The sequence below is a fragment of the Chiloscyllium punctatum genome, chromosome 17, assembly GCF_047496795.1.
Source record: "Chiloscyllium punctatum isolate Juve2018m chromosome 17, sChiPun1.3, whole genome shotgun sequence".
Classification (NCBI taxonomy): domain Eukaryota; kingdom Metazoa; phylum Chordata; class Chondrichthyes; order Orectolobiformes; family Hemiscylliidae; genus Chiloscyllium; species Chiloscyllium punctatum.
Genome location: NC_092755.1, coordinates 44,628,903 through 44,647,363, shown reverse-complemented (window position 1 = coordinate 44,647,363; position 18,461 = coordinate 44,628,903). Strand labels below are relative to the sequence as shown.

Below are 18,461 nucleotides of genomic sequence, written 5' to 3'. Positions count from 1 at the left end.
TATGAACCACTGTTTAATAGGTGTTCTTTGTCACAGACGTCTGTCTTGCGGAATCTGATGTTTCTTGACATAGTGACTCACTGTGAAGACAAAAGTGTGCAGCGGAATCTGTTTTCCTTGTGTTGGCAGGGTTTTGCTTCCCACATCGACAGGGTTTGGTCTCCCCTTGTTGGCAGGATTTGATCTCCCTGTGTTGGTGCGATTAGGTCACCTCATGCTATTGGATTAAATCTCCCCATGTTGTTCTGTGAATCACTAGGTAGAGCCATAGAGATGTACAGCATGGAAACAGACCCTTCAGTCCAACTCATCCAAGCCGACCAGATATCCCAATCCAATCTAGTCCCACCTGCCAGCACCCGGCCCATAGCCCTCCAAACCCTTCCTATTCATATACCTGTCCATATGCCTTTTAAATGTTGCAATTGTACTATTCCCACCTCTTCCTCTGGCTGCTCATTCCATACACGTACCACTCTCTGTGTGAAAAAATTGTCCCTGAGGACTCTTTTATATCTTTCCCCTCTCACCCTAAATCTATGCCCTCTAGTTCTGGACTCCCCACCCTAAGGAAAAGATGTCTATTTATCCTATCCATGCCGTCATGATTTTATAAACCTCTATAAGGTCACCCCTCAGCCTCCGATGCTCCAGGGAAAACAGCCCCAGCCGATTCAGCCTCGCCCTGTAGCTCAAACCCTCCAACACTCGCAACATCCTTGCAAACCTTTTCTGAACCCTTTCAAGTTTCACAACACCTTTCCAGATTGGCACACAATATTCTAAAAGTGATCTAATCAACATCCTGTAAAGCCGCAACATGACCTCTCAACTCCTATACTCAATGATCTGAGCAATAAAGCAAAGCGTACCAACACCTTCTTCACTATCCTATCTACCTGTGACTCTACTTTCAAGGAGCTATGAACCTGCACTCCAAAGTCTCTTTGTTCAGCAACACTCCCTAGGACCTTACCATTAAGTGTATAAGTCCTGCTAAGATTCGCTTTCTCAAAATGCAGCACCTTGCACTTACCTAAATAAAGCTCCATCTGCCACTTCTCAGTGCGTTGGCCTATCTGATCAAAATCCTGTTGTAACTTGAGGTAACCTTCTTCGCTGTCCACTACACCTCCAGTTTTGGTGTCATCTACAAACTTACTAACAATACCTCTTATGTTCACATCCAAATCATTTATATAAATGATGAAAGTGGTAATGTGTGTTACTTTTGTCACAGGCCTCTGTCTTGCTGGATCTGCTGTTTCCTGTCATAGTGGCTCACTGTGAGGACAAACGGAGTCAGATTCTGTCCCGTGCTTTTCAAGGTAAGTTACTCTGTGCTATGTTCTCTTTGGGTTGCATAGCTGTGATGCTGCTGAGAGGTTCCACACACAACGATCTCTGTGAGTCACGTGGGTTTCCCTATCATTAGAGGAGATATTGATTCTGAGAACTTGCTATTTCTAGTCATTCTGCCATTTGGCCTGTTGAGTCCATGTTGTCTGTAGAACTATCCAATCAGTCCTATTCTCTCTTTTTATCTACATAACCAACCCTGCAGGTGGCTCAGTGGTTAGCACTGCTGCCTCACAGTGCCAGCGATTCAGGTTCAATTCCTCCCTTAGGCAACGAGTTTGCACAGTTTACCCATATCTGCGTGGATTCCCTCCTGGTGCTCTCATTTCCTCCCACAGTCTAAAGATGTGCAGGTTAAGTGGATTAGCCACAGGAAATGTAGGATTACATGGTCAGGGTGAGATTCTCTTTGGAGGCTTGGACCCAATAAGCTGAATGATTGCTTCCACATTGTAGGGATTCTATGATTTGAGGTGGCATGATGGCACTGTGTTCAGCACTGCTGCCTCACAGTGCCAGGCACCCACTTAAAATTCCATCCTTTGGTGACTGTCTGTGTGGAATTTGCACATTCTCCCCTTCAGCTGGTGATGAGTCACTCTCTTGAATTGTTGGAGTCCTGGCGATGTTCGTTTCAGTGTTTATGATTGAAACTTTCAGGATTTTAACTCAGTGTCAATGAAGGAACAATGATGTAGTTCCAAAACAGGATTTTGTGTGGCTTGGAGAGACAAAGAGTTCTCATGTATCTGCTGCCTTTCTCCTTTCAGTAGTGGTAGAGGTTATTCGTTTAGAAGGAGCCTCGGTCAGTTGTTGCAATGCATCTTGCAGATGGTACACACAGCTGTCACCTTACATTGCTGATGGAGAGAGTGAATGTTGAAGTTGGTGAAATGCTGATTAGACAGGCTCCTGGGTGGTATTGAGCTGCTTGAATGTTGTTGGTGCTGATGTCATCCATGCAAGTGGAGATTATTCTATCACACTTCTGACTTGTACCTTACAGATGGCAGAGAGGCTTTGAGGTGTTGGGAGGTGAGTTACTCACCACAGAGTCCTCAGCCTCAGGCTGCATTTGTAGCCTCAGTATTTAAATTGTAGTCCCGTTCAGTTTCTTGACAGTGGCACACCAGGATGCTATTTATGGGGAATTCAGCGATGGCATTGTAATAGAATGTCAAGTGCCAATGGTTAGATTCTCTCTTGGAGATATTTATGGAGTGTGTTTGATGTTTATGTGGTGCAGAGTTGCTTATTACAAATCAATTCAAGCTGGCTGTGGTCTGTGGCTTGTTGCATATGGACATGGAATGTTTCATTTTCCGAGAGGTCATGACTGGTATCGAACAGTGTGTAATGAACAGCAAATATCTCACTTCAGGTCTTATGATTGAGCGATAGTCATTGCTGAAACGGCTGAAGATGGTTTTGTCTAGGCTTGTACCCTGAGGAACTCTTGCAGTGATGTCTTGGAACTCAGATAGTTGTCCCCTGATTGCTATTCATTCTGGCATTGCAAGGGCTTCTTGATACTGCACTCAATAAAATGATGTTTTGTCGTTAATGTTAGGATACGGAGGTGAACCCCTCTGTTACTTAAACCCAAATACATAGAAAAGCTCACCTCACTTCATAATCTGTTAAAATATGAGTGACAGAGAACTCTCAAATTCCACTATTTAAAGAAAATAACATCAGTTTATCTTTTAACTCTAAAAGTGAACGTTAAACAACAACCAATCTCCCCTTTTTCTTAACTGCTTACTTTTTGTCTCCAGCTCTATAATAATAAGACACTTATTAAAATTACATCAACTTAATTTCAGAATGACACAACTGCTGTCTTCACCTGTCTTCTGACTGAAGATCCCCCTGGGTTGTCTTCTTTCTTTTTACTATGAATATGTTTCATATGAAAAGGTACCTTTGAAAGAGAATGTTTCCTAATTTCTTGGTGAGTAAGACATTAGCTCTCCCTGTGTTTCTGTCTGGCTGGCAGTTGCTCTCTGACCAGTTTTCAAAATGCCCACATTTTATACCTCCCAACATCAGACCATCTCATTGGTTCGATGTTGGCAAGACAATAAATTCAAACTGAGTTGAGTTTTAGTATGCTGGGGCATGATTTAAGCTGATTGGTTAAATTCGAATTGTTGTCAAACCAGGAACCAAAACTCAGGTATCCATCTGACAGCCAAATTTTACATATTTTCAATTTTCTAGTACATTCTGGGACTGCCATCTGGTCATATACACAGGTGTTTGTAAGCTGTCAGTCCCAAACAGCATTCACTCTCTCTTAAAGATATAGTACACACCTTTAACTTCATAACATCAAGGACATTCACTCTCACTTTGCATGTAGAATTAAGTGCTTTTGTTTATTGCATGATGACAATACAAAGATAGGAAAGCAAATTGTCAGTAGGACACAAAGAGTTTGCAGAGGAATATAAAGAGGTAAGTGGGCAATAAAATGGCAGATGGAGTATGAGTTTACCTACTTGGTGGGAAAAATTGGAAGGCAGAAGAGAGTGTGTAGTATCCTGTCATATTTGAATCTCAAACGATTAAGGTACAAGTACAGCAAGTAATTACTAAGGCAAATAGAATATTGGCTGTTATTGAAAAGGGAATGGTGAATTAGTGCAGCCTTACTACAACTGTATCGGTGTTTGGTGAGACTACAGTAGAGTACTGTGTACAGATTAAGTATCCTTTTTTAAGGAGGGATATACTCTCAGTTCAGAGAAAACTAATTATTGGGATGAAAGGGTATGAAGAAATTGTTAGGAAAGAATCAACAGGGTGGCAGTAATTGGAGTTGGAAGAATTTTTGTTCAGAAAAGGGGTGATCTGCTGGCTCAATGACTAGTGCTACTGCCTCACAGTGCCAGGAATCCGGGTTCGATTCCAACCTCAGGCAACTGTGTGGAGTTTGCCTTCTGACTGTGTCTGCGTAGGTTTCCTCCGGGTGCTCTGGTTTCTTCCCATGGTCCAAAGATGTGTAGGTTAGGTGGATTGGCCATTCTAAATTGCCCATAGTGTCCAGGGATGTGTAGGTTGACTGGATTGGCTGTGGAGTATGGAGGATTACAAGGATAGGGTAATGGCGTCAGTCTGGGTGTGATGCTGTTCAGAGGGTCGGTGTGCACTCAGTGGGCAAATGGCCTGCTTCCACACTGTAAGGATTCTGTTATTCTCTGAGAGATGATCTTAATGAAACATCATAATCTGGTGTGTTGGCAGGGTAGATATTGAGATGTTTCTTCGAACTTCAAAGTAGGGAAGCAGTTTCAAAATAAAGCCTCCCATTTTAAAATGGAGATGAAGAATTTCTTCTCCCAGATTTGCTAATCAATTAAATTCTGTGTTTTCTGTCTTTCAATAACTTTTTATTCAAGCTGACACTGATCTTCTTGTTCTTAATTTTGTTAACTAGCCTTTTGTATTGTACTTTGTCAAACACTTCTTTAACGTACACAGAGACAACATTCCCTTCATCAGTGTTCTCTGTCACTTCACCAATACATTCAATTAGATGAAACAAAAACAGTCTGTCTTTTACAATCCATGTTGATTATCCTTAATATACACAAACCTCTCTTTTGACTTCGTTCCCCTAATTATTATTTCTAAAATTTTACTCACCACTGCCTTTCACCTCAAGTTACTGCAAAGAGTCCTTGCACACTATTTTTTTCTCTCTCTGGTCTACATTGTCTAATCCTTTGATACCTCCCTCAGATCTGTGGAAGTATTTTGCTACCTCCACTCCCATTTTCTTCAAGATCCTGGGATCCAGACATGGGCAATGTAACCATTCTAAGCAAATTCAGCCTTTCCAGTACATCCAGCCTATTCATTTACACTTAATGAGTACTTCAACCATACTTCTACCATCTCCACTTTGACTGATGTATTTTCTCAGCTTCCTTTTCCTTGGTAACAAAGACTCCTTATGTATTCTAGCCTTGCCGTGCATCTCCATTCACATTTCATCAGTTTGCTCCAAATAAGATCCAGCCGCCCCTCCTTCCATTATCATTTTTCTCTCTCTTTGCCAGTCTAATTTTCCTCTTTTCTCTGTTAAGCTATTGTATTTGGCCTGATTCTTGTTTGAAGAATTCACCTGACGTGCATCGTACACCCTCCTTGTTTCTTTAACCGTATCTTTTCTCCCTGATCATCCACTGTTTGATTCCCCTACTGCCATCCTATTTGTGTACTTTAGTTAGTATTTTAGTCGTCATCCCCTTAAAGATCGTTTTGTTAATTTTCACTTGTTAATCTTTATTTCCATTGGCCTGGTTGGATGCCCTCTCATCCTATTGAAGTCAGTCTTCTTCCAGTTTGGAAGCAGATTGTTCCTTTGCTGTTCTCCATAATTAATCTAACCCTTAAGATATGGTGATCACTCTTAGCCAAGTGTTTCCCTCACAGGACAACCTCATTCCCCACCATCAAATCCAGCAGTGCTTGCTTCCTTGTGGGACCAAGAACTGCTGGTGAAAGATATATATTTCAGAAGTTTGGCTCCTCCCTTACCCTTTAATATTATTCCACTTGATATTTTGAACATTAAAGCCCATAGTTTCACTGTTCTGTAGGTCTTCCACATCTCTGATTTCCCTGCAGGCTTGCACCTCTCTCTCTCCCTCATGATCTGGAAGTCTCTTGAAACTCCCAACAAGAAAAAAGGTGGGGAGTAGCCGTCATGCTTGACAAAGTAGCTGCTAACTGTGTGAAATGTAAGTCAGATAGTCAAAGGGATAAATAGAGGACGTTACCATGATTCAGATATATATATATCCTCAAGCAGAGATTCAAGGAGAATGGTGATGAAATGTGGAATGGAACTGAAAACAAAAAAATCAAACAGGAGAGTGGATGGGCCATTGTTGAAAAGAAACAGATGACAGAGTAAGTAGGAGCATAGAGACTTGGAAAAAGAAATGAGTGAAGCCAAAAACAGCTGATTTTTGCACAGCAACAAGACTCATGATAAAAACTGCATGGTTTAGGCGTCATAAGAGCAGACATGATATGGGGAAAATGTTTGGCAACACATATATTTGTTACAGGACGATTTAGTGGTGAGATAAAGATACAGAACTAGAAAGCTCAAACCAAAAGCCAAGGCAAATTGAGTTTCTAATCTTCTGAAAATGGAAATGGTACTCCAACTAAATAAGATCTGAGATGGAATACAGAGAAAACAGTGGAATCGACAGAAACAGGAAGAGGTAAGTGAAGAATTCGTAAATGAAGTAAGTGAGTTAGCTAGAGACAAAAAACAACCATCTCTGTGAACAAGCAATGAAAACACATTAAAGAAACAGGGAACAGAAAATAAAAATTTGGGTGGAGTATCTTGAAGAACAATATGGAATATTTGAAAAGCAGGACATGATTGAACTAGAAGAAGAAAATGATGGTCAATTTAAATGGATCAGAAACTGGAAATGTTGAAATAACAGCGGACTAAATAGATAAAAATTAGAAAAGCAGCTGCAATAAGGGAAGTAACAATAGAATTCATGAAAATTGGAAAGAATGTAACCTCAGTGCTTCCAAGCTGTATAAAGATATTTACTGATCAGGAGAATGGCCTGAGAACTTCATTCAAGTATTAATATTCACCTGAAAAAAGGAGCCAAAGACAAGCCTGAGTTCGGAAACATAGGAACTTGGGTACAGGAGTAGGCCAGTCATCCCCTCAAGTATACTCCATCATTAAACAAGATCATGGCTGATCTGTGGCCTAGCATCATGCGCTTGCCTTGGGCCCAAAGTGTATGACCTCACACTTTCCCACATTGTATTCCATCTGTCACTTCTTTGCCGACTTTCCTAACTTGTCCAAATTCTTTTGCAGCCTTCCCACCTCCTCAATTTTATCTGTCTCTACCTATCTTTGTATCTATCTGCAAACTTAGCCAGAATGCCTTCAGTTCCTTCACCTAGATCGTTAATGTATCAGGTGAAAAGCGTGCTCCCAACACTGTGGTGCCATCCTGAGAAGGCCCTTTTCAGGAATGAAGGATCCTGAGAAGGATCCCACTCTCTGCATTCTGCCAGACAGCCAATCTTCTATCCATGCTAGCATCTTGCCTCTAACACCATGGCTCCAGCCTCCTGTGCAACACCTTGTCAAAGGCCTTCTTGAAGTCCAGATAGATAACATCCATTGGCTCTCCTTAGTCTAACCTGCTTGTTACTTCCTCAAAGAATTCTAGCAAATTTGTCAGGCATGCCCTCCTCTTGATGAAACCACACTGACTTTGCCCTACTTTACCATACACTTCCAAGTATTCAGAAGTCTAATCCTTCACAATGGATTCCAGGATCTTACCCGTGACTGAGGTTTGGCTAATAGGTCTGTAATTTTCCATCTTTTGCCTAACTCTCTTTTTAAACAAGGGTGTCATATAGTGATTTTCCAGTCTTCTGGAACCTTCCTTGATTCTAGCAATTCCTAAAAGATCACCACTAATGCTTTCACTTCTCTTTAGTTATGTCCCTTAGAACTCTAGGGTGTAGTCCATCTGATACAGGTGATTTATCCACCTTCAGGCCATTCAGTTTTTCTAGCACGTTCTCCACCAAACCCAGCTCTGCCCCCTGACTCTCTTGAATTTGAGCAATATTACTCATGTCTTCCACTGTGAAGGCTGATGCAAAGTAATTATTCAGTTCCTCAGCCCTTTCTTTGTACCCCACCACAAAGAAAGGGCTGAGGAACTGAATTTTCCAGCAGCCCAATGTCTACATTTACCTCTCTTTTGCCATTTATATATCTAAAGAAACTCTTACAGTCTTCCTTTATATTACTGGCTATCTTACCCTCATATTTAATCTTCTCCTTCCTTATTTCTTATTTTTTTGCCCTTTATTGGTCTTTGTAAGCTTCCCAATCCTCTGTTTTCCCTCTGCCCTTCATCATATTATATGCTTTCTCTTTTGCTTTGATGTTATCCCTGACTTCCCTAGTGAAGCCATGGTTGCTTCATCCTCCCTGTACCATGCTTCATTTTCCTCAGGATGAATCTCTGTTGTGTTTCCTGAATTACTCCCAGAGTAATTAATCCTGCCAGTGCTGTTCCACTGTCTTTCCTGCTAGGCTTCTATCCCAGTCAGTTCTACCCAGCTCCTTCCTCATGCCTCTGTAGTTGCCTTTATTCAGCTGAAACGAACATTCTTCCTAAGGTGTGGTGCCCGGTCCTGCTCACAGTGCTGGAGAGTTTAATCAGGGTTTTGTAAATCTGCAATGTTATGTCTGCATTATGTACTCTATACCTTTAGATATGAAGACCAGCGTTCCATTAGCCTCTTGACTATTTTCTGCATGTGTTCATCTCATTTTAAATAGCTATATGTCTGAACCCCCAAATCACATTGGATAGCCACTGTATTTAACTTTGCGCCTTACAAAAATATCCTGGTGCATCCTTTTTCGATTCAAAATAAATAACTTCACACTTGCTTATTTTAAAATCCATCGAACTACAGCTTTGCCCATTCACCTGTTGCAATTTTATGCTGTCAAGAAAACTGTCTACAATACTGCACAAGTGTCATCACTTGTTTTGGATATTTGACTTTTCATGCCATTAGGCGAAAGTGAGGACTACAGATGCTGGAGATCAAAGTCAAAAGTGTGGTGCTGGAAAAGCACAGCAGGTCAAGCAGCATCTGAGGAGCAGGAAAATCTATGTTTTGGTTAAAAGCCCTTCATCAGGAATGCCATTATCCAAGTTATTAATGAATATTGTGAATAATTGAGGCACGACACATTTCTATGTTCTATAGTACAAATACATGGATGGCAGTAATTTAAGGGGTGTGTAGGTTCGGTTGATCTTAGATTAAACTAAATGCTCGGCACAACATTGTGGGCCGAAGGGCCGGTATTGTGCTGTACTGTTCTATATTCCTTCCCTGCAAGGACACTACTAATCATGTCCTGCCAATGAGTATTGACCCAATGTTCCAACTCTGTGTTTCCTGCTACTCAACTGATTGCCTATCTATGTCAGTAATTTGCCCTCAATTCTGTGAGTTACCAATTTAGATAACAATATCTTGAGTGGGGCTTTATCAAAACTCTTCTGGGAGTCCATATAAACAGCATCTATCCACAACATTTGTCACCTCTTTAAAATCTCTATGAGGTTTTCATGTAATCAGGTCGATTGATTGTCCAAGCATCAAAGGTTGCGTTGAGAATTATAACAAAGACAATAGATAGGAAGGCAATATCAGAGATAACCAGGACAAGAGAAATTACTCAGCTTGATAAAATTGATGTGTGGCCAGGTTTTGTATGTTTGTTTTGTAGATTTTAAAAAAAAATTGGTTGGACTGACTTTTTTATTCCTGATGAAGGACTTTTGCCCGAAACGTCGATTTTACTGCTCCTCAGATGCTGCCTGAACTGCTGTGCTCTTCCAGCACCACTAATCCAGAATTTGTAAGTTCTTGACAGTGCTGAAAGACATTAGAGTCGAAAAAGAAACTACAGATAAGTGTTGCACCATGTGGGGCAATGCACTGGAAATCAAGACTTGCTATTCCCAAATTTGTTACAAACGTTAAGAATGTTAAAAAGTGCTCACAATTATCCAATTTACCTGTCATTTAGATCCAGGTTGACAGAAAGTGCAGACCATGTTTCTACTTTACTGAAATACTCTTAGCAACAGGTAAATAATTAGGAAACATCAGTGTATAGCTCTACTAATGAAAAGTCAAATCCTCTTAAATTTCCCCCTTATGTGCATAAAAAAGTCATGGACATTATGGATGAAGGTACAGACTGGGAAAGCAGTTCAGAGATTCTTATTTACAGGGTTGCTGAGACTCATGTGCAGGTCAGAATGCTGCTCATTGGTCTTCCTTCTCTAGCAGATTTGCATTAGTTTGCAACAGGCTGTTTCAACTGGAACTGAGAAAAGGAATTAACAAGTAAAAGTCACAGCTTATAGCAACTAATTTTCTTCAGTTTTAAAGTGGCTTTTACTGCAAAGAACACAGAGAGCTCTCCAGCTGGTGGAGATCTGATGACGTGTCTGTAGACCAATCAGCTTCCAGTTGTAAATAAAATCTCCCTTGGCTTCACCTCAACTACGTAGGTAAAAACAATGACTGCAAATGCTGAAAATCAAATACTGGATTAGTGGTGCTGGAAGAGCACAGCAGTTCAGGCAGCATCCAACGAGCAGCGCTGCCTGAACTGCTGTGCTCTTCCAGCACCACTAATCCAGTATTCACCTCAACTACAACTATACTTCAACGCTGCAGCTGTGTAAATGTTTATTCGGGAATTGTCAGGTTACTTGCTTTCAAAACATACAACAATCCCACACCTATCCTTGATCTTTTAAAATAGTTCTTTTTTCATATTGGTTCACAATTAAAAATACAGAAAAATAAAAAAAACTGGGGTTTTACATAAGTACATGGACAAAGAACAACAGTGAGAGTAGTCAGCAGGGATTTAGAATCAGGTGGAATTGGAAGAGGAGTTTGACTATTGGGTATGGTTTATTGCCATTGCTCTTCGATGTTTGTGCAAAAGCCATGATCAAACACATATTTGAAGACAGAATCTGGCACTTATATTCGCAGGTGAATGATAGCATCAGTTAGATTTGCAGATAACAAAACTTATAACAAGCACAGAACAATCAGAAGAATTTCTGAATTTCTCAGAAGGCTTTCTTGAGGTTTTGAATTAAAGTGAACGTCAGCAAAAACCAAAGTGATGCATATCTCAAGTGCACAAATTCGAGTGTTTAGCAGTGAATATTTGTTTGGTAGTACAGAACTTGAATATTGTTGAAAAACGACACGTTTTGCCAAAGCTTTTTTTCTTGCATTCATCTCAACAATTTGCAAGACATGCCAACGTGACAAGAAACTAACATTTATATTTTGAGAAGAGAGTGCTGATTGGTTGACAGGTGGAATCAGATTGGTAGATGTGTTGCTGGGCAGAATAAAGTAATTAATAATGATTGACAATTAACTGTCAACGTTAATTTGCCTTTTTTGATTAGGTGATATACCTGCGTTCTATGTTTTTGTGATGCATGCACTAGAGCACATGACTCCCTCTGCACCTCAGAATTTCACAGTTGTCCTCCATTTAAGAAATACTCTTCTTCTTTATTCTTCCTGCCAAAGTGAACAATTTCACATTTTCCACAGTCTATCTTCCAGATTTTTTTCCACTTACTCAACCTGTCAATATGTGGCTGCAATTTCCTTATATTTTCTTCTCAATGTGATTTGCTCTCTATCATAGTGCCATCAGTGAATTGAGCTCTCAGGCTTTTGCTCCCCTCATCTAAGTCATTGATGTAAATTGTAAGAAGTTAAAAGCCCAAACAGAAATCACTGAGGGTCTCCACTTGCGATCCAACCAGAGGACACTGAGACATCGCTTATTAGCATTCTGGGAGTGGACTTTGCAGTCTGTGCAGGTGCAAGGGGTATCGTGGAAGAACCTATTGTTAAGGAACAATCAGCCCCAAACATTACATTTCTGTAGTGTTTCCATTCCTCCTCCCTCCTCTAACCAAACAACAGAGAGGCAAGGTTCAGAGGAGAGAAGACAGAACATCATGAGAGGAAGGTTGGCAGTGAGAGTTCCAGCAGGTAAAGCAGTGCGAGCCTAAACAGCCTCTGGAAACTGTTGTTGATGCGTAACAAGTATGTTTTGAGAAATTGTTATCAAAGCAGAGAGCATCAACAGCTTCAGTTTAGTTTTAAAAGTATTTGACATTGGAAAGATTAATTACGTTAAAGGGCTAAGACATGACAGGAGTGTTCCAAATTGTAGTCTGCTCCTCTTGCTCGATGTGGGAAGCTGGAACATTTCCAGTGGCTGGGACCTGCATGTGTGCAAGAAGCTGCAGCTCCTGGAAACCTGAGTTTCAGCATCTGGGGACACTGGAGCATTCACAAGGCAGAGAGTATCATGGATAGCATGTTTAGAGAGGTGGTCACATCGCATACTCCAACTCCACAGGCAGGAAGGGAATGGGTGAGCACCAGGCAGAGCAGGAGGTCTAAGCAAGCTGTGTAAGAATCTCCTGTGTCTATTTCCCTGCCAAACAGATTTAACGTTTCAGATACTTTTGAGTGGAATAGCCTCTCAGCCAAATTCATGGCACCTCCCTCTGCTTTTCTGTGGCTGCAAACCAGAGTCAATGATAATGTGTTGCTTCCCCGGTGTGAGGGTACTAGATATCTCGGAGCAGTTTCAGGACATTCTGGTGGGTGAGGGCAAAAAGTCAGTGGTTGTGGTACACGTTGGTACAAGTGGCATAGGTTAAAAAAAGGGATGAGGTCCTTAAAGCAGAATATTAGAGAAGTAGGAAGAAAGTTGAAATGTAGGACCTGAAAGGTAGTTATCTAAGGATTACTAGCAGTGCCACAAACTAGTCAGAATAGAAACAACAGGATATATAGGATGTACACATGGCTGATAAGATTGTGTGAGGGGGAGGGTTTCAGATTGATGAGGAATTGGAACTGGCTCTGGGGGAGGTGGGACTTCTACAAACTGAATGGGGTACACCTGGACAGGACCGGGACTGATGACCTTTGGAACCGGGGGTGGGGGCGGTGGTGTGGGGGGGGGGGGGGGGAGGGAGGGAGAGGTGTTGGGGGTTAATGGGAGTTGTTGGAGAGGGTTTAAACTAGTGTGGCAGCGATTGGGAACCAGAGGAGTGGGACAGTAGATGCAGAAATTGAGGGAGAGGTAGAAACCAAGCAAAAGTGACTAAGAACAAGAACAGGCAGGACCTTGCTGTTGAAAATACAAGAGGTGGTCTGAAATGCATGTGTTTCAATGTGAGAAGAATAATAGGTAAGGTAGTTCTAACTTTGGTTGGCACTTGAAACTATGCTATCATTGTGATTTTGGAGACTTGGTGAAAGAGAGACAAGATTGGCAGCTGAATGTCCCAGAATTAGATGTTTCAGGTGTGATAGAAAGGGATGTAAAAGGGGTGGGGAGTTGCATTACTGGTAAAGGAATATCTCACAGCTGTACTGTTAGTGGGTGAACATTTTGGTGATGGCGACCACAATTCTGTGACTTTCACCTTGGTTATGGAGAGAGATAGGTGCGCACAACAAGGAAGTTTTTACAATTGGGGGAAGGGAAATTACGATGCTGTAAGACAGGATTTGAGGAGCATACGTTGGGAGCATAGGCTGTCAGGGAAGGATGTGGTGGAAATGTGGGACTTTTTCAAGGAGCAGATACGACGTGTCCTTGATATGTATGTACCGATCAGGCAGGAAAGAAATGGTCGTGTGAGGGAGCCTTGGTTGACGAGGGAGGTTGAATGTCTAGTAAAGAGGAAGAAGGAGGCTTACATAAGGTTGAGGAAACAAGGTTCAGACAGAGCAGTGGAGGGATACAGGATAGCCAGAAGGGACCTGAAGAAAGGGATTAGGAGAGCTAAGAGAGGGCATGAAAAATCCCTGGCGGATAGGATCAAGGATAACCCCAAGGCATTCTATGCGTATGTGAGAAACCTGAGAATGACGAGAACGAGGGTAGGTCCGATCAAGGACAGTGGTGGGAGACTGTGTATTGAGTCGGAAGAGATAGGAGAGGTCTTGAACAAGTACTTCTCTTCAGTATTTACGAACGAGAGGGACCGTATTGTTGAAGAGGAGAGTGTGAAACGGACTGTTAAGCTAGAAGAGATACCTGTTAGGAAGGAAGATGTGTTGGACATTTTGAACAACTTGAGGATAGACAAGTCCCCCGGGCCTGACGGGATATATCCTAGGATTATGTGGGAAGCAAGTGAGGAAATTGCAGTACCGTTGGCAATGATCTTCTCGTCTTCACTGGCAACTGGGGTGGTACCAGGGGACTGGAGAGTAGCGAATGTTGTGCCCCTGTTCAAAAAAGGGAATAGGGATAACCCCGGGAATTACAGGCCAGTTAGTCTTACTTCTGTGGTAGGCAAAGTAATGGAAAGGGTACTGAGGGATAGGATTTACGAGTATCTGGAAAGACACTGCTTGATTAGGGACATCCAGCATGGATTTGTGAAGGGCAGGTCTTGCCTTACAAGTCTTATTGAATTCTTCGAGGAGGTGACCAAGCATGTGGATGAGGGTAGAGCAGTGGATGTAGTGTACATGGATTTTAGTAAGGCATTTGATAAGGTTCCCCATGGTAGGCTTATGCGGAAAGTCAGGAGGCATGGGATAGAGGGAAATTTGGCCAATTGGATAGAAAACTGGCTAACCGGTCGAAGTCAGAGAGTGGTGGTAGATGGTAAATATTCAGCATGGAGTCCAGTTACAAGTGGAGTTCCGCAGGGATCAGTTCTGGGTCCTCTGCTGTTTGTAATTTTTATTAATGACTTAGATGAGGGAGTCGAAGGGTGGGTCAGTAAATTTGCAGATGATACAAAGATAGGTGGAGTTGTGGACAGTGAGGAGGGCTGTTGTCGGCTGCAGAGGGACTTAGATATGATGCAGAGCTGGGCTGAGGAGTGGCAGATGGAGTTCAACCCTGCCAAGTGTGAGGTTGTCCATTTTGGAAGAACAAATAAGAATGCGGAATACAGGGTTAATGGTAGGGTTCTTGGTCAGGTGGAGGAACAGAGGGATCTTGGGGTCTATGTACATAGATCTTTGAAGGTTGCCACTCAGGTGGATAGAGTTTGTAAGAAGGCCTATGGAGTATTATCGTTCATTAGCAGAGGGATTGAATTCAAGAGTCGTGAGGTGATGTTGCAGCTGTACAGGACTTTGGTTAGGCCACATTTGGAGTACTGTGTGCAGTTCTGGTCGCCTCACTTTAGGAAAGATGTGGAAGCTTTGGAGAGGGTGCAGAGAAGATTTACCAGGATGTTGCCTGGAATGGAGAGTAGGTCGTACGAGGATAGGTTGAGAGTTCTCGGCCTTTTCTCGTTGGAACGGCGAAGGATGAGGGGTGACTTGATAGAGGTTTATAAGATGATCAGAGGAATAGATAGAGTAGACAGTCAGAAACTTTTTCCCTGGGTACAACAGAGTGTTACAAGGGAACATAAATTTAAGGTGAAGGGTGGAAGGTATAGGGGAGATGTCAGGGGTGGGTTCTTTACCCAGAGAGTGGTGGGGGCATGGAATGCGCTGCCCGAGGGAGTGGTAGAGTCAGATTCATTGGCGACCTTTAAGCGGCATTTGGATAGGTACATGGATGGGTGCTTAATCTAGGATAGAAGTTCGGCACAACATCGTGGGCCGAAGGGCCTGTTCTGTGCTGTATTGTTCTATGTTCTATGTTCTATGTTCTACTGAGGGAGGATACGTCAGAGGACAGTGAGGCAATATGGGTAGAACTCAGGAATAGGAAAGGTGAAATCACAGTGTTGGGGGGTATACTACAGGCCTCCCAGTAGCCAGTGGGAGATAGAGGAGAGCATATGTGGATGAATTTTGGAAAGATGTAAAAATAGCTGAGTTGTTATGGTGGGTGATCTCAATTCCCCATTATTGACTGGGATTCATTTCGTGCTGGGGGCTTGGGGAGGGCAGAATTTCTAAGGACTATTTAGGAGGGTTTCTTGACGCAGGGAAAAGCTTGAGATTCTGAAGGGAGATTACAGAGAGTTAGGCAAGAATTTAAAAAGGAGGTCTTCGAGAGTAGTAATATCTGGATTATTCCCGGTGCTGCGAGCTAGTGAGGGCAGGAATAGGAGGATAGAGCAGATGAATGCATGGCTGAGGAGCTGGTGTATGGGAGAAGGATTCCCATTTTTGGATCATTGGAATCTCTTTTGGGGTAGAAGTGACCTGTACAAGAAGGACGGATTACAGCTAAATTGGAAGGGGCCTAATATACTGGCAGGGAGATTTGCTAGAGCTGCTCGGGAGGATTTAAACTCTAAAGGTGGGAGGGGTGGGACCAAGGGAAATAGTGAGGAAAGAGATCAATCTGAGACTGGTACAGCTGAGAACAGAAGCGAGTCAAACAGTCAGGGCAGACAGGGACAAGGAAGGACTAATAAATTAAACTGCATTTATTTTAATGCAAGGGGCCTAACAGGGAAGGCAGATGAACTCAGGGCATGGTTAGGAACATGGGACTGGGACTGGGATATCATAGCAATTACAGAAACATGGCTCAGGGATGGGCAGGACTCGCAGCTTAATGTTCCAGGGTACAAATGCTACAGGAAGGATAGAAATGGAAGCAAGAGAGGATGGGGAATGGCGTTTTTGATAAGGGAGGATATTCCCGGAAATACATCCAGGGCGGTTATTTGGGTGGAACTGAGAAATAAGAAAGGGGTGATCACCTCATTGGGATTGTATTATAGACCCCCTAATAGTCAGAGGGAAATTGAGAAGCAAACTTGTAAGGAGATCTCAGTTATCTGTAAGAATAATAGGGTGATTATGGTAGGGGATTATAACTTTCCAAATGTAGACTGGGACTGACATAGTGTTAAGGGTTTAAATGAAGAGGAATTTGTTAAGTGTGTACAAGAAAACTTTCTGATTCAGTATGTGGATGTACGGACCAGAGAAGGTACAAAGCTTGACCTACTCTTGGGAAATAAGGCAGGGCAGGTGACTGAGGTGTCAGTGGGGGAGCACTTTGGGGCCAGCGACCATAATTCTATTAGATGTAAAATAGTGATGGAAAAGGAAAGACCAGATCTAAAAGTTGAAGTTCTAAATTGGAGAAAAGCCGATTTTGATGATATTAGGCAAGAACTTTCAAAAGCTGATTGGGGGCTGATGTTCACAGGTAAAGGGACGGCCGGAAAATGGGAAGCCTTTAGAAATGAGATAACAAGAATCCAGAGAAAGTATATTCCTGTCAGGGTGAAAGGAAAGGCTGGTAGGTATAGGGAATGCCGGATGACTAAAGAAATGGAGGGTTTGGTTAAGAAAAAGAAGGAAGCATATGTCAGGTATAGACAGGATCGATTGGGGTGAATCCTTAGAAGAATATAAAGGCTGTAGGAGTATATTTAAGAGGGAAATCAGGAGGGCAAAAAGGGGACATGATATAGTTTTGGCAAATAGAATTAAGAAGAATCCAAAGGGATTTTACAAATACATTAAGGACAAGAGGGTAACAAGAGAGAGAATCAGCAAGGTGGCCTTTGTGTGGAGCCGCAGAAAATGGGGGAGATACTAAGCGAGTATTTTGTATCAGTATATACTTTGGAAAAGGATATGGAAGATATAGAATGTAGGGAAATAGATGGTGACACCTTGCAAAATGTCTATTACAGAGGAGGAAGTGCTGGATGTCTTGAAACACATAAAGGTGCCACTGTTTAAGAAGGGTGGTAAGGACAAGCCAGGGAACTATAGAGCAGTGAGCCTGACGGTGGTGATGGACAAGTTGTTGGAGGGAATCCTGAGGGACAGGATGTTCATGTATTTGGAAAGGCAAGGACTGATTAAGGGTAGTCAACATGGCTTTGTGCGTGGAAAATCATGTCTCACAAACTTGATTGAGTTTTTTGAAGAAGAAACAAAGAGGATTGATGAGGATAAAGCAGTAAATGTGATCTATATGGACTTCAGTAAGGTGTTCGACAAGGTTCCCCATGGGAGACTGATTAGCAAGGTTAGATCTCATGGAATACAGGGAGAACTAGCCATTTGGATACAGAACTGGCTCAAAGGTAGAAGACAGAGGGTGGTGGAGGATGGTAGTTTTTAAGACTGGAGGCCTGTGACCAGTGAAGTGCCACAAGGATTGGTGCTGTGTCCTCTGCTTTTCACCATTTATGTAAATGATTTGGATGCGAGCATAAGAGATACAGTTAGTAAGTTTGCAGATGACACCAAAATTGGAGGTATAGTGGACAGCGAAGAAGGTTACAATAGGATTACAATAGGATCTTGATCTGATGGGCCAATGGGCTGAGAAGTGGCAGATGGAGTTTAATTCAAATAAATGTGAGGTGCTGCATTTAGGAAAGCAAATCTTCGCAGGACATATACACTTAATGGTAAGGTCCTAGGGCGTGTTGCTGAACAAAGAGACCTTGGAGTGCAGGTTCATAGCTCCTTGAAAGTGGAGTCACAGGTAGATAGGATAGTGAAGAAGG

The 18,461-nt window shown here is 42.3% G+C and overlaps 1 protein-coding gene across 2 annotated transcripts in view; it reads left to right on the top strand.

Moving 5' to 3' along the window:
- LOC140487778 (tRNA (32-2'-O)-methyltransferase regulator THADA) overlaps positions 1 to 18,461 on the top strand; it is a 295,012-nt gene that overhangs the window by 46,252 nt on the left and 230,299 nt on the right. For both annotated transcript variants that reach the window (XM_072587028.1, XM_072587029.1), the window contains exon 8: positions 1,241 to 1,328. In XM_072587028.1, the coding sequence (XP_072443129.1) occupies positions 1,241 to 1,328 (88 nt within the window). The remainder of the gene's footprint in view (positions 1 to 1,240; positions 1,329 to 18,461) is intronic.